Here is a 15,064-nt window from a genome sequence, read left to right on the forward strand (position 1 = left end):
AATTTAAATATTAAAAACTATAAAAAGATATTTATATTTTCAAATAAAAATTTAATAAAAATAAAATCAAGAATTTAAATGAAAATATCTTAAATATCTAATATCATAATTCTAATATTTAATATATTAAAAGATTTAAAATTAAGTTGTTAGTCTATTTTTAAATTTGAATTTGAATGTTTGTAGAAAATATCTAATTATTTAAATCCCAACTAACAAAAATATCTTTATTTAAAAAAAATGATGAAACAAAAAAGATATTTTTGGTTTTGATTATAAATAATTTATTTCTACAAATTTTAATTTTAAAAAAAATATTTTTGAAGAAAAAAAAAAGGATGAATAGTACCCGTGGTACTGTTCACGGGTACTGTTCATCGTGCTGGTGTGCGTGGGCGCGCGGAGGCGTGGGGGCGTGCGCGCGGGTGGTGCGTACGCACATGGGAGCCAGGCCAAATTTTTCCCAAAATTTTTTTTGAGCAATTTTTCAAACCAAAACCATTTTCTAATTAATTTTTAACATGTTTTACACAAAATAAAGCATATATAAAAATTAATAGCATAGAAAACACAACAAAATAACCTAAAAATTGCTAAAATTCACATAAAATCAATATGTTCATAAAAACATGAAAAACCATCCAATTATTCAAACATATCATATAATCCAATTTTAAACATGTTCATGCATGAAAATAATATTACCAAAGGTTCTGAGGCCAGTTGTTGGAAAAAGCTTATACATGATCTTTATTTATTTTCAGGTATATCTAATATTAAAAAAATTAATACGAGATGGCCTAAAACATGTTTCTAAAATTGAATTCAAAGAGAAACAAAAAATATAATACTTACAGTATACGCAGCGGAATTAAAGAGTCCTTCCTTCAGTTTCTCTAACTCTTGTATCCTCTCTGTCGCAGAGTATTATCAAGAAACTGAACCGATCTTCTATTTTCTTCACGGTCTTCCAATGTATCCTTAGAACCACCTAGACTAGTGTGGGCAATTCTCAACACATGAGATTGATATAGAGAGAAGAAGAGAAAATAACAAAGAGGCTTAGAAAAGGACTTGTGTTTAGAGAGAATCTAAAACTATCAGAAAATCTGATTTGTGGCTTATCAAACTTATCAGAAATCTTTACTTATGACTTCTCTCTAAGCACTCTTTTTATAGACTCAATTAGGCCATTTAATTTAATTAAAAATCAATAAAATAACAGTCATTTTGAAGCCCTAGGTCGAAATTATCATGGGCTATAGGTCCGTGAAATTTCCCATTTGATTATAAGTCCATTGGACTTAAAATCAAGGCCTGTATTATTTTCTATTGATTTAATTAATTAAATAATTATTTAAATCCTTTATCAAATTAATCATTTATAATTTGAACATTGATTTAAATTTATTTATTAATTTAGATACCAATTTATCTTAATTAATAAATCTGTCATAATTTCTCTTTTCTTCTCAAAATTACACAATTCTGTGAAACTATCCAAAATTGACCTGATCAACTTTGATAATTCTAATTGATAATTAAATAAATTAATTGAGACTATCTAGATGATGGGCCTATGAAATCAAGCTCCAATAAGTTATCATAAATCTAACAAATAAATTTACTAACTTATTAATTCATCGTGACTCCACTATAAACTTAGAATTGCACTCTTGAATTCATAGAACGCTCTATAACAAATATAAATACGCTATTAATTATCCATTGTTACAACCATAATTGTCACTCAATCCTCTATAGACGGTCTACAATGAGATAGGACTAAAATACCGTTTTACCCCTCATTGTATTTTATCCTTAAAATACTTAGTTCCTTGTAAATGATATTTCAGTAAACTAATTTAATTACTGAAATGAGATCTCTATCATTTAACACCTTGAACCAAACTAAAAGGAAACCATCATTTCACTTCTTCATCAGAAGCTATAGATGTTCATATCTATGATTAACACTCCCACTCAATTATACTACCGAGTTCCCAAGATGTAAGTATGGGCTAGTCCGTAGGGTAAGCTAGTAACGAACAAGTCAAATAACTCAAATAATACAATCAGTTAGAATACTAACCACTCAGAATTGAGATTGAATTGACCTATGGTCAACTATATGATATGACTAGAATAGATAATAACGGTATGTTTACTTATCTTATCAACTGTCAATATCGGTCCTGTCCGATGTAACAAATACATCCGATCTTATCTACTTTGCTAATGTTCTGGAAAGAACATAACACTGTAATGTGTAAGTAGATCATATCGTAGATTGGCAAGTCAGTGTAAATCCGGTGCACTGACTAATCTTAGGACTAACTTATTTTGAACATATAATCATATTTATATTCCACTGTGATTACGTCACTATAAATAAGATTAGCTATATGCTCGGGATTTATTAGAAGTTTATATTAAACAAATAATCATGAAAATAAACACATGTGAGCAAAGTGATTGACAAAGTCAAAAATTGATTTCTATTCTTTTATTGATAATAAAATGAGATTACAAAGAATTTTAATTAGGGCATAAAACCCCAACAATAAATATATACATATATTATGTTATGTTTGATATAGGAGAGGGTCCTGTGCCTAGCCTTGACACCTATTATTATGCATGTTATTGTCTATTTCAACACTTGCAGTCACTAACTGTAATATCCCAAATTTGATAATCACACTTAGTGCTTTGATTAGTGTGTCGGAAGGGCATAAATGGACAATATGTGCATTTTATGATTTTATGCAAGACTATATGAATTATGTGAGCTATATTATGATATGACTAGTGTAGTATATTTATGTGTATTAAGTATGTATGTGGACTCGTTTCTTATTAAAAGGGTATTTTTGTAAGTTTGACCCGTTGAGGGTATATTTTTAAATATATGTGTTGTGTAATTTAGACCATATTATTATGTGGATATATTTGAGTAATTCGACATGAGATGATCCTAGTGAGCAAATTAGCGATCTAGTCACAACAGAGATTAATACCCAGCTCGGAGTGAGCTTAGATGTATTTTGGTAATTTAGTACATTACTGAGATTTATCTGGTAATGAGAATTATTTTGTGATTAATTGAGGATTAGTGAGAAATGGTTGCAAAAGACCATTTTACCCTTGAGGGCATTAAAGAGTTAAGGATTGGGCAAAGCGCATTTTGGTCATTTCATGCCCATGAATTAACTTAGTCAAACCAAACCTTCGGAAAGAGAAAATTATATAACACTTCACTCTCTCTCCCTTTCTCTCTCGTTATCTCTCTCTATGTTTGATTTGCAATTCGTTGAATTTTTTAGGAGAGTTTCTTGAAGGGGTCAACGAGAAGAAATTGATTGCTCTTTTGTTAGGTGGTTGTGATATATAAATTTTTGTTCGCACACCATATTAATAATGTTTGTAAACTCCAAATTTTGATATATCTCAACTACCTTCTTGTAGTGGTGCCCCTTAGCAATTACACTGAGGAATACTTTTCCACAAATAAGGTGTCAGAAAACTACCTCAATATCATTAGCTCCGATGGCATGTCTCTAAGTAATATCATCACAAAGTCTGATAAAATGGGTAATGTTGGCACCATCATGAACTAGAAAATAATGAGGTTTTTATTTATTTTTATTTTCTGGTTAACTTGTTTGGAGACTTTTCTTAAACTCAATAAACTACTAAACCAAATATTAATTAATATCCATTGTTCAATATAGAGCTAGAGGTGTATCATTGGTCACTTTTGTGTTCTTGGGGATTCATTTAATGGCTGATTCACTTGCTTTAGGTCTCAAAGTCAGCAAAATGTGGTTGTTTAGCCATTATGATCACTTGAGGATACAAGTGGGTTTATTCATTTAATGGCTGGACTAGTGTGCTTATCCATATATTGACTGACCCAATAACATTAACTCCATTGCCGTGTCTCTTGACTTATATCATCACTAAGTTATATAAAATGGATCATATAATTGGCACCATCATGAATTAGAAAAAAAATGGAGTTCCTTTCTTTTCTGGCTACCTTTGTTGTTTTGAGACTTTCTCTTTCCAGAACAACTTTTGCTGTGCTTGATACCATTAGACCTTCAGAATTTATGAGTGAAAACACAACTTTGGTATCAAGAGGAGGAAGGTTTGAACTGGGATTCTTTACTCCAGGTAGTTCAAAGAATCGTTTTCTGGGAATTCGGTATAAGAACATCTCAGTTCAAACTGTAGTTTGGGTGGCAAACAGGTGTGAACCGATCGACGATTCATCTGGCTCGTTGACTATAGACGACACAGGAAATCTTGTGCTTTACGGACAGAATAAGAGCATCGTTTGGTCTACAAACTCGTCGAAACAAGCACAGGAACCACTTGTTCAACTCTTGGATAGTGGTAACTTGGTTTTGAGAGATGAGAAAGATGAGAATACAGACAACTATTTGTGGGAAAGCTTTGATTATCCTACTGATACGATGTTACCAGGAATGAAATTGGGATGGGACTTGAGGAGAGGTCTCAATAGGCGTTTATCATCGTGGAAGAGTTCCGATGACCCCTGCGATGGAGATTTCACTTATGGGATTGAGCTTGATGAACCACACCATACATACCCTCAACTATTTATCCGTAATGGGTCTGCAAAATTGTTTCGAGAAGGGCCTTGGGATGGCATAAGTTTCAGCGGAGCTTCTAATACTTTATCATATCCTTGGTACGGGTCTGATTACGAATTCGTGCACAACGATGATGGAGTTTACTTCACTTACAGCAACGACAGTACATCAATGATCTTAGGAATTTTCCTGAGCGAAAGAATTGAATACAAAGAATGGAAAGAAGAAGACAAAAGTTGGAGTAGTTCTTATTACACAATTCCAACAGACCAGTGTGACTACTATGGCATCTGTGGAGCTAATTCGAAATGTGTCATATATGAAGTGAATAAGCCAATCTGCCAATGTTTAGAAGGTTTTAAGCCAAAGAATGAAGAAAATTGGAACGTGATGCATTGGTCAGAAGGGTGTGTGAGAAACGGTTCTGTGAGCTGCGATGATAAAGAGAAAGATGTGTTCCTTGGCTTTACTGACTTGAAAGTGCTCAATGCTCAATATATTTGGGCAAATAAGAGTGTGAATCTAGACGAATGCAAGGCTAAATGCTTGAGCAATTGCTCTTGCATGGCTTATGGCTTTGAAGTAAGTGACTGCGTTCTCTGGTTCGGAGATCTGTTTGATATTCGACAAGCTACTTATTATGGCCGACAAAATGTACATATTCGAATGCCCTTTTCAGCAACAACAGGTACAGATATATATATATATATATATTATATCAAGTGCACATTATGTATTCTGTTTTGATTATAAATAGTATGTTTTACATGAGTTTTCTTCTACACTCTATTTTGCTTTTCTCAGCTCCAAAACTTTTTGATGAAAAAGAAAGAACGGATCGTAATCATAAGTTCAAGGTGGAGAGAGCAATGATAATTATTGCTATTATCGTCGGATTAGCTGTTGGGCTTATCATTTTAGTTGGCTTTTACATTTACAGGAGGAGGAGACACATTATTGGTAACAGTCTCTACCCTTGATTTTTTTTTTCTTTTTTTTATGAAATATTATAGCAAAGAAACATTTATGAAGAAATCAAATAGTTTTTATTACTAACAAATGGCATAAAATTGTTGTTTGAACACATAGATTAGACTATTGTTTGATATATATACTAGATACAATTAAAATAATGCAATTGATTAGTATTATTTATAGAATTTATTAATTATATTTATTAAATTTGTATCATTGCCATATAAATTTCAAATAAATAAATAATATTATATAAAAAAAATGTCATAAATATATTAAATAAAAAATTAAACCAAAATATTTTTTATAATTTAAAAAAAATTATATATAATATGAAGTGATAATTTTTTTAATAAAAATTAAGATTATGTATTATATATTATTATTATAATCATATTTTATAATATTTAAATTTATATTAATATAAGTATTAAATATTTAATTTTGTATTAAATATTATTATAATAAAAATATTTTATTATATGCGGGACAACACCTTAGTTTCGGCCTTTTCATTATGCTTACGTTACTTTCCCGTCATCGGGCGTAGTATGGCTTGGGCCGTTAGGGTTTCCTTATTCATTGTTAAATGGGCCCAGACCTCTTGTGAGGGCCCATGAATCTGTTTGGCCCTGTCATGTGTCATAGGTGGAAAATATGGATAAAAATAAGGAATTTTTAAAAAAATATGGATTTTTCACCATCAATGTTCACAAATATGAGATTTATATTGTAACGCCCTAATTTCTCATAAATTATCGAGAACACAACGTTGGATCATAATCATAAATATTGCTTTTTTTATTGAATAAAAACTTGAAAATAAATATATTGGATCCATGGTTTTACAAAAAATAAAATAATTATCTTTAAAATGAGCAACTTTTAAATAAAATTTTAAAAGAAAACATTCTTTAATAAAAATAAATAAATAGGTCCACTTGATCTTCCTCAACTATATGATCCCCATAAATACATCACGAAGCTCCTAGGTCCCACTCCCAACCGGCCTTTCTATCATCATTTTTCTGTACAACAAAATCATAAGGGGTGAGCTTCTAAACCCAATAAGGAAAATACAAACAAGAGTTAGTCATATAATCATTTAATCAACATATCATAAATTACACAAGAGTCATAACAAAACTTAGTTATACTAATCATATCACATCACATAACCATAGGTCATATCATAGCTTAAGTCATAATCATAGTCATAAATCATAGGTCATAAGTCATAGTCATAAATCATAGGTCATAAGTCATAATAACAAATCAGATATAATAAAAAGATAAGTGTTTATTCATGGGGTGACAATTAAGCCCCGGAAAAAAGTCCGTCATACACCGGACATCAACTTAGGTCCGTCATAAAATTGTGGCAACCGATCCTACCGGACATAAGTCTGTCATACATCATTAGACACCTTAGGTCCAAACATCATTAGACACCTTAGGTCCTGACACACTTACCCCTTTATTGTACCTGAAATGTTAAGTCATACAAAACATAAACGAGATCATAAACTAAACTACCTAATTTTCCTTACAAAAAATAGGGATATTGGAGACAAGAGCAGGATTGGAAACTCCTAAAACCAAACATAAGAAACCATAAGTCCTCTAGAGAAAGAAGATGAATAGAAGATCCAAACCATCAAGATAGTAACTTACCGAAGACCTTAAGTTTCAAGAAACTCAAACACCTAACCATGAGTCATAGTAGCAAGTTAGGTTTTGAAATAAAAGAAAAGAATAAGACGAATGGAAATGGAATAAAGCTGAAGATTAACGATACCTTAGATAGCTTAGAGCTTTGATCTATACCTCAAACATCGAAATCACACAATAACTTACTTCCCAAGTGTTTAGAAAAGCTTTAGATTCGAAAGCTTTAACCCCAAAACCCTAGTGTTTCTCTCTAGAACAAACTTAGGAGCTTAGAGGCTTTGAACTGTGCTTAAATGATGAATAAAATGGCTGAGTGAAGGGTTCTATTTATAGAGTTCAATGAGTGAAACTAACTCCTTTTAAAATGAATAAATAAATGATTAAAAATACAATTTTCGCTCAAGAGATGCCCAGAACTCGATCAAAGATGTTCAGGAACGAGTCAAAGTTGTTGAGGGTTGTTTCTAGTTTAAATCCACAAAGTTTCAAAAATGGTTCCAAGAGCCGATATATCGCCTATACCTATGCCCCGAGCTTCCGTGGTTTCGTTTGTGCGAAGTCGACGTGTTTTCCGTATCATCCATAGGCGATGTATCAGCCCTATAGCTACGATATATCAGCATACACTGCTATTTTAAACATATTTTTGCACGTTTTCAGCACACTTGAAGTTTGGTAAAACAACTTTGACTGAGTAAAATATAATCCTAATAGCTGCTGGAAGGTTCTAGACCGTATAGATCTATCCTTTATTAATTTATTCATCTAAAATGCTTAAATCCTTACTAAACATACATGTGACAAGTGTCACGTTCTTAGTTATTCTATCTAAACCTTAGATTATAATAAATAATATTTCTAGGACCAGCTATATTTATCAGACCTTATGTTAAAATTAATATTTCTAAACTATAGGCTAAACTTATAAAATTCATAACTATCTTTACGAGTTTCCAACTAATTCCCGGCTTGAACCAATATCCACGAAAACTAAAATACTAAGTTACCACTACTAATATCTAGCTAAGTGAAATTCCGAGATGCTACATATACTTTTTTTAATATGTACAAGAAAATTTATTAAAGAAACAATTAAAGTATGAGAAACACAATTAGTAGCTAGCTAAAATATAGAGTTGTAAATATGGGCCGGCCCGGCCCAGCCCGACCCACATTTTCGTGCCTCTGAATAATTCAGACTGGGCCCGTATTTCAATTCGTGCCGGGCCGGGCCGGGCCGGGCCGGCCCACTCTTATTATTGCAAGAAAATGTGAGACTAGAGAATTGAACCCTCCACTTCTTCTTTAACAATTAACGAACTTACCACCAATCCAAATACATTTCTTTGTGTGAATTATAGTTTTAGATATTTTTATATACTTTTTAACAATACTTCACCCAAAATTATATCAAATATAATTATCAGAATTTGAATACCTACTAATAAATGCTAAAAATTTTAACTCACAAATCTTAAAATAAATTAATATAATTATAAAAATATAGACATTGAGAAAAATAATAGACTTTTATTATCATTTTAATTTATAAATAATTGACAAATAAAAACTTATTATCATTATTAATGTAAAAATATCAGGTATTTTATCGTGTCGTGATTTTCGGGCTAGTTTGTTCGTGCTTTCGTGTCGTGCCTTCGGAGATTGTCGTGTCGTGCCGTGCCAATTTTTAATTTGTGCGTACTTGGCCCAAGCCCATATTTTTTCGTGCCGTGTCGTGCTAGTGCCTCCCGGGCTCGTGCCGTGCTAGAAACCCCGACCCGTATTTACAGCTCTACTAAAATATAGAAATGTCACATTTTTTATCATAGTTATGTTTTCTTTGATTTTAAAATTTATTTTATTTGATTTTTTCCTTAACTTTTTCAGTTATTTTTTATTTCTTTTTTTCATACCTTATTTTTTCTTCCATTTTTTCCTTTTTCTTTTTACCAATCTTTTCCTTAATCCTTTTTTTTTTCTTTCAATTTTTCCATTTTTCTTCTCATTTTTATTCATTTATCTATTATTTTTCTTTCATTTGTATTGTTTTTTTTTTTGTTCATATTTTTTCAGTTTTCTTTCATCTTTTTTTTTTTCATTTCTTCCTTCCATTTTTTTCTTCATTTATTTATTTATTATTTTCTCCTTCCATTTTTTTTTCTTTTTTCACACATACGAGCTTTTTTTTCTTTTTTTTTTCTTCTCCATTTTTTCTTTTTTTTTTCTTTTTTTTTTCTATCAATTTTTTCATTCTTATTTTTTTTTTCCATTTTTCCAATTTTTTTCTTCTTCTTTTCATTTTTATTCATTCATCTATTTTTTTTCCTTCATCATTTCTTTTTTTTTTTCATATTTTTTTAGTTTTCTTTCCTAAGTTTTTTTTTTCTTTCTTTTGTCTTCATTTTTTGTACTTATTCTTTTCTCATTCAATTTTCTTTTTTTTTTTTCATTTTTTTCACACATATATTTTAACATTACATAATTATTTTACTATTTTTTTATTTGTTATCTTTTATTATTGTAATTTTTTTTTATAGTTTTTTCAACTATATGTAAAAAAAATTAAAATAGAATTTTCTATTTACTGTAACACTTATAGGAACACCAAAATTTGGAAAGAAAACTAATAAAAATATGAAAACATGAATGTGTAACTTGTTACCCTGATGTGAACATTCAAATCTAGAAAAAAAAATTATATGAAGAAGATGAGAGAAGGGAAAGGGGTGGATCTGATTTTTTTCTTTCTATTTTCATATATGTGGTAACTGGTTACCTTCCCGTTCTTTGTGTGTACATTTCTGGGGGTAAGTGGTTACCTTCACATTATTTGTGTGTATATTTATAGGGGTAACTGGTTACCTTCACATTCTGATGTGTGTATATTTCTGAGTTCTTTAAGGTAACTAGTTACCTATGTTACTAAAATCATAGTTACTTCTTCTTCCTTTTTTAATGAAGTGTTTTTCCTCTTTTTCCTTCAAATTTGATGTTTCTTTTCATATTACCCCTCTTATGGTAACTAGTTACCTCTCTTATGGCAGAAATTTACTCATCTCAGGATAACTGGTTACCCCTCCTGATACATGTTATTTAACCTAACTCTAGGATTTTTTTTTTTTTTTTATACATAACTATCAAAGATCAATCAAGTAACTGGTTAACATATAAAATATTTCAAAAAAGAAATGAACAATCTAGAAAGAAATTTTTTTTTATAATAACTAAAAAAGAATTTTAAACACAATTCATATTACAAAAAAAAAATTACAAAACAACCAAAGAAAATTTTAATTTAAAATTAGTAATATAAAAATGCTAATAAGTTAAAAAAAAAAAAATCAAATTAAAACACATACCCTTCCAAATTAATAAAACTTGATTAAGAGTAAAGTTATGATATAAACCAACTTTTATACAAAAATATGGAAAAATAAACCCATAAAAGTTAAAATTATTAAAAAAAAAGCCATAGATTAACTTTTTTTTTTTTGAAAAAAAATCATATTTTTGCACACTCTATTAAAAATGTCATATAAAATGTAATTTCCTCTAAAAATAATTATATTTTATAATATTTAAATTTATATTAATATAATTGATAAATATCTATTTTTAAGTTAGTTTTAAATGTATATTTTGTTAAATATTTAGAATATTCCGTTAAAGATAACAAAACAAACGGTTAAAACCAAGAATTTCCATTATCAATATATTTTTTATATAGAAGATATATATACACTAGATACAAGACACTTTTGCTTAGTTTTATTTATAGAATTTAATAATTATTTGTATTAAATTTGTATCATTGTCATATATATTTCAAATATATAACCAATATTATATATAAAATTATATAAACATATTAAATGAAAAATTAAACCAAAACATTATTTATAATTTTTTTAATATATATAATATGATAACTTTTTAAACATAAATGATCATTTTTTTATTAAAAATTAATATTATGTATTATATATTATTATTATAATGATATTTTATAGTATTTAAATTTTTATTAATATAAGTATTAAATATTTAGTCTTGTATTAAATATTATTATAATAATAATATTTTATAATATTTAAAGTCATATTAATATAATTAGTAAAAAATTAGAATTATATATTATTATCATAATAATATTTTAAAACACTTAAATTTATATTAATATAATTATTAAATATCTAGTCTTGTATTATATATAATTATAATAATGATATTTTATAACATTTGAATTTGAATTAATATAATCATTATGTATGTAGTCTTATATTAAATATTATTATAATAATGATATTTAATATATTTGAATTTATATTAATATAATTAATAAATATCTATTTTTAGTTAGTTTTAAAGATATATTCCGTTAAATATTTAAAATATTCCGTTAAAGTTAGCCAAGCAAATCGTTAAAACTAAGAGTTTTTGTTATGTACACACTTTCTTTTTATACGGAAGAGATATACGAAACTGAGAAATGTAACTATCAATCTCTTTGGTGGTTAGGAGGGCATTAGGGGTTAGTTAATGGGACTTCAGATTAATGACTTTACATGTAACCGTTTCATCCATGTTTTCTATTTGCTCTTTCGTTCTTTTATATATATATATATATATATATATATATATATAGAGAGAGAGAGAGAGAGGGGAAGCTATTGAATATTTTAAAGAGATAGACAAAAAGAGCTAGAGGTTGTAACACTGGTTTTACAAGATTGTATAGGTTTTCTTATTGTTTTGAGGTTTTAATCTTCACAGCCACTAATAATTCATTTGAGATAAACGAAAGCCAAGATGAAGACTTGGAGCTTTCATTGTTTGATCTGCATACAATTAGTACTGCCACTAGTAATTTTTCAGAGAATAATAAGCTTGGAGAGGGTGGTTTTGGACCTGTATATAAAGTAAGTTCTCATTTACCTGCTTCTGAATATTCTCTATTCTTTTTACCAGATATCGATTGGTAATTAAAGATTGAAATAAGTAAATAATTATATTCATTGTGATATATTAGGGTATACTTGAAGGAGGTCAAGAAATTGCTGTGAAGAGACTATCAATGTGTTCTGGACAAGGAGTCACTGAGTTCAAAAATGAAATTAAACTAATTGCGAAGCTTCAACATCGAAATCTTGTAAAGATATATGGTTATTGTATTCATAGAGAAATAAAATTATTAATTTATGAGTATATGTCCAACAAAAGCCTTGACCATTTTATCTTTGGTAAGACTCTTTTCACCTCTTTTAATACATGTCATGTTCTATAAATATATATTTTCTTATTTTGTTTTAATAAAATTAGAACCAATATTTGCAGATGAAAGGCAAAGCATACTATTAGAATGGCCTAAACGTTTTGAGATTATATGTGGAATTGCTAAGGGGCTTCTCTATCTTCATCATGATTCTAGATTGAGAATTATACATCGAGATCTCAAAGCCAGTAATGTATTACTTGATAAAAACATGAATCCCAAAATTTCAGACTTTGGTTTGGCCAGAACTTTCGGAGGGGACCAAACAGAAGGAAGCACAAGCAAAGTAGTAGGAACCTAGTAAGGCATTTGCAAAAAGTTTTTAGTTTCTTTTATATAAATCTATTGTATACTTATAAATAATGTTATGCAAATGCAGTGGTTATATGGCGCCAGAATATATCTCCGATGGTCTATTCTCAATAAAATCTGACGTGTTTAGCTTTGGTACATTAATCCTAGAAATCATAAGTGGAAAGAAGAGTAGAGGCCTTTATGATGAAAATAACGGTCTTAACCTCATTGGATTGGTAAGTGTACATACAAAAAAACTTCATTAATAGCGACACTTTGTCTTTCTTATTTATGCTTATATAATATTTGTCAGGCATGGACTTTGATGACAGAAGGCAATGAATTTAAACTTATTGACAAGTGCTTGTTAAAAGATCAATATGACAGCATGGAAGAAGCATTACGTTGCATCCACATTGGTCTCTTGTGTGTGCAACAAAAGCCTATTGATAGGCCTGATATGTCTTCTGTTATTCTAATGTTGAGTGGTGAGAAAGTGTTGCCTCAGCCCAAACCACCAGCCTATTTCACTAACACTGATTTTTGGGAAGGGGATCATTCCTCTCATCTGCTAGGCCCCCATCATGCAATGAAAGCATAACAGTTGTCGAGGCAAGATAGAGAGTTCATACATATAGAATCAATGAATGACCTAGATGAATGGTTTTTGGATCCCTAAAATGTGCTAATCATGACAATAAAAATGATTCTTGGATCTTTTCTTGATTATAATTAGCCATTATATTACACATATTGCCTAGTAGTGATAGGCAAGAGTTTGAGAAACTTATAGTTTGCTATTAGGATTATCAAACTGTCTTATTTTGAAATGTTGATATATAGTTTTTAAGTGATGTGAAGGATATACTAGTTAATGTTAATTTGAAAGTCAAGTGCATTGCCTCAGTTGAAATCGTAAAAATATTTTTTTAATATGTAATAAGTATTGATTACATGAAAAAATTATGATGAATTGAAGTCTATAATACCAACTATTTTTTTTTTTTTACATGTAATGATGTTTTTTTTTCTTCGGCAAAATATGGGATCTAGATGGACTTCAATTCAGATTATATTTAAAGCCATTTTATAGATATGAAATTCCACCTAAAATCTTCCAACTAATGCGTAACATGAGAAGACTCAAAATTTGATTTGGATTTTTCAAGATAAATGTTGATTGGCTGACTTGTATTAAAAATATAATATCTCAACTAGCAACCAATTAGCGTCTAACTAATAGTAAATCTGAATTTAAAGATATAGAAAATACTAGTTTAACTCGTGTATTTTTCCAAAACATACGTTCAGTCTCTACGTTTTGTTAAATGACAATTCAAATTATGCGTTTTGCAAAAAAGATCAAAATGATACTTTGAGTCTGATTTATTCTAATTTATTATTATTATTTTATTCTAATTTATTTTTTTAATATAAATATTATTAAAAATATATAATAAAATAATTTATATAAAAATATATATTTCTTATTGGTATAATTTATAAGTTTTTAATTATTTTAATTTACTTCAACCAATTTAGAAAAAAAAAATTAACATATTTATTAAATGGCTATTCAATGGAGCCCCGACCCAAGATGGGACAGGGCAGCCATCCCTAACCCTGCCTCGTTTATTGTGTGGTGATAAGAACATTATTCATATTCCTTTCTCAACATGGTTAGGCCAACTCTAATGGGAGTTGCCTTGCCTAGTGCTTGTCAGAATTGGTCAAAGAAGAAAAAAAAAAACTGATGTGGAGAAGTTGAAGTTTGGCAATGTTGCCTAGCAGTGCCAACGTTGCCTTCAAATTTTTTTTTTTTTTCTTTTATTTGATTGGTTGAATTTTGATGTGACATTTTAAGCCACTGTAGAAACAGTTTTGGAGTATATCGTCTGCCCTTTTATTATTCATTCCATATATATATACAAAGATAATATCCCAACATTAACCGAAATTCCTAAAGATCAGCCAAGATAATATCCCAAGATTGACTCCTAAAATACAGCAAAGATAAAGGCCTAAAGATTAGGAAACAATCCCAAAATTATATCACAGAATATATATCCTAACACCCCCCCTCAAGTTGGAGCATAAGGTTCAAAGATGCCCAACTTGCTAAGTAAAGCGTCAAACTGAGCTTTTCCAAGTGCCTTAGTAAAGATGTCAGCCAATTGAGTCTTTGTAGGAACATAGGAAGGATCAAGTAGACCTTCGGTAATGGCAT

General features: G+C 29.3%; 1 protein-coding gene across 1 annotated transcript; it reads left to right on the top strand.

Annotated features, from left to right (window-relative positions):
- Nucleotides 1-3,996: 3,996 nt before the first annotated feature.
- On the top strand, nucleotides 3,997-13,743 carry LOC133789229 (G-type lectin S-receptor-like serine/threonine-protein kinase At4g27290). The gene is made up of 7 exons (XM_062226994.1): nucleotides 3,997-5,310; nucleotides 5,427-5,582; nucleotides 12,045-12,190; nucleotides 12,301-12,511; nucleotides 12,606-12,843; nucleotides 12,923-13,073; nucleotides 13,151-13,743. Exons 1-7 carry the CDS (start codon nucleotides 4,017-4,019, stop codon nucleotides 13,436-13,438), a joined length of 2,484 nt encoding a protein of 827 aa, XP_062082978.1. The 5' UTR covers nucleotides 3,997-4,016; the 3' UTR covers nucleotides 13,439-13,743.
- Nucleotides 13,744-15,064: the final 1,321 nt, after the last annotated feature.

The sequence above is a fragment of the Humulus lupulus genome, chromosome 7 (genome assembly GCF_963169125.1).
Source record: "Humulus lupulus chromosome 7, drHumLupu1.1, whole genome shotgun sequence".
NCBI lineage: Eukaryota > Viridiplantae > Streptophyta > Magnoliopsida > Rosales > Cannabaceae > Humulus > Humulus lupulus.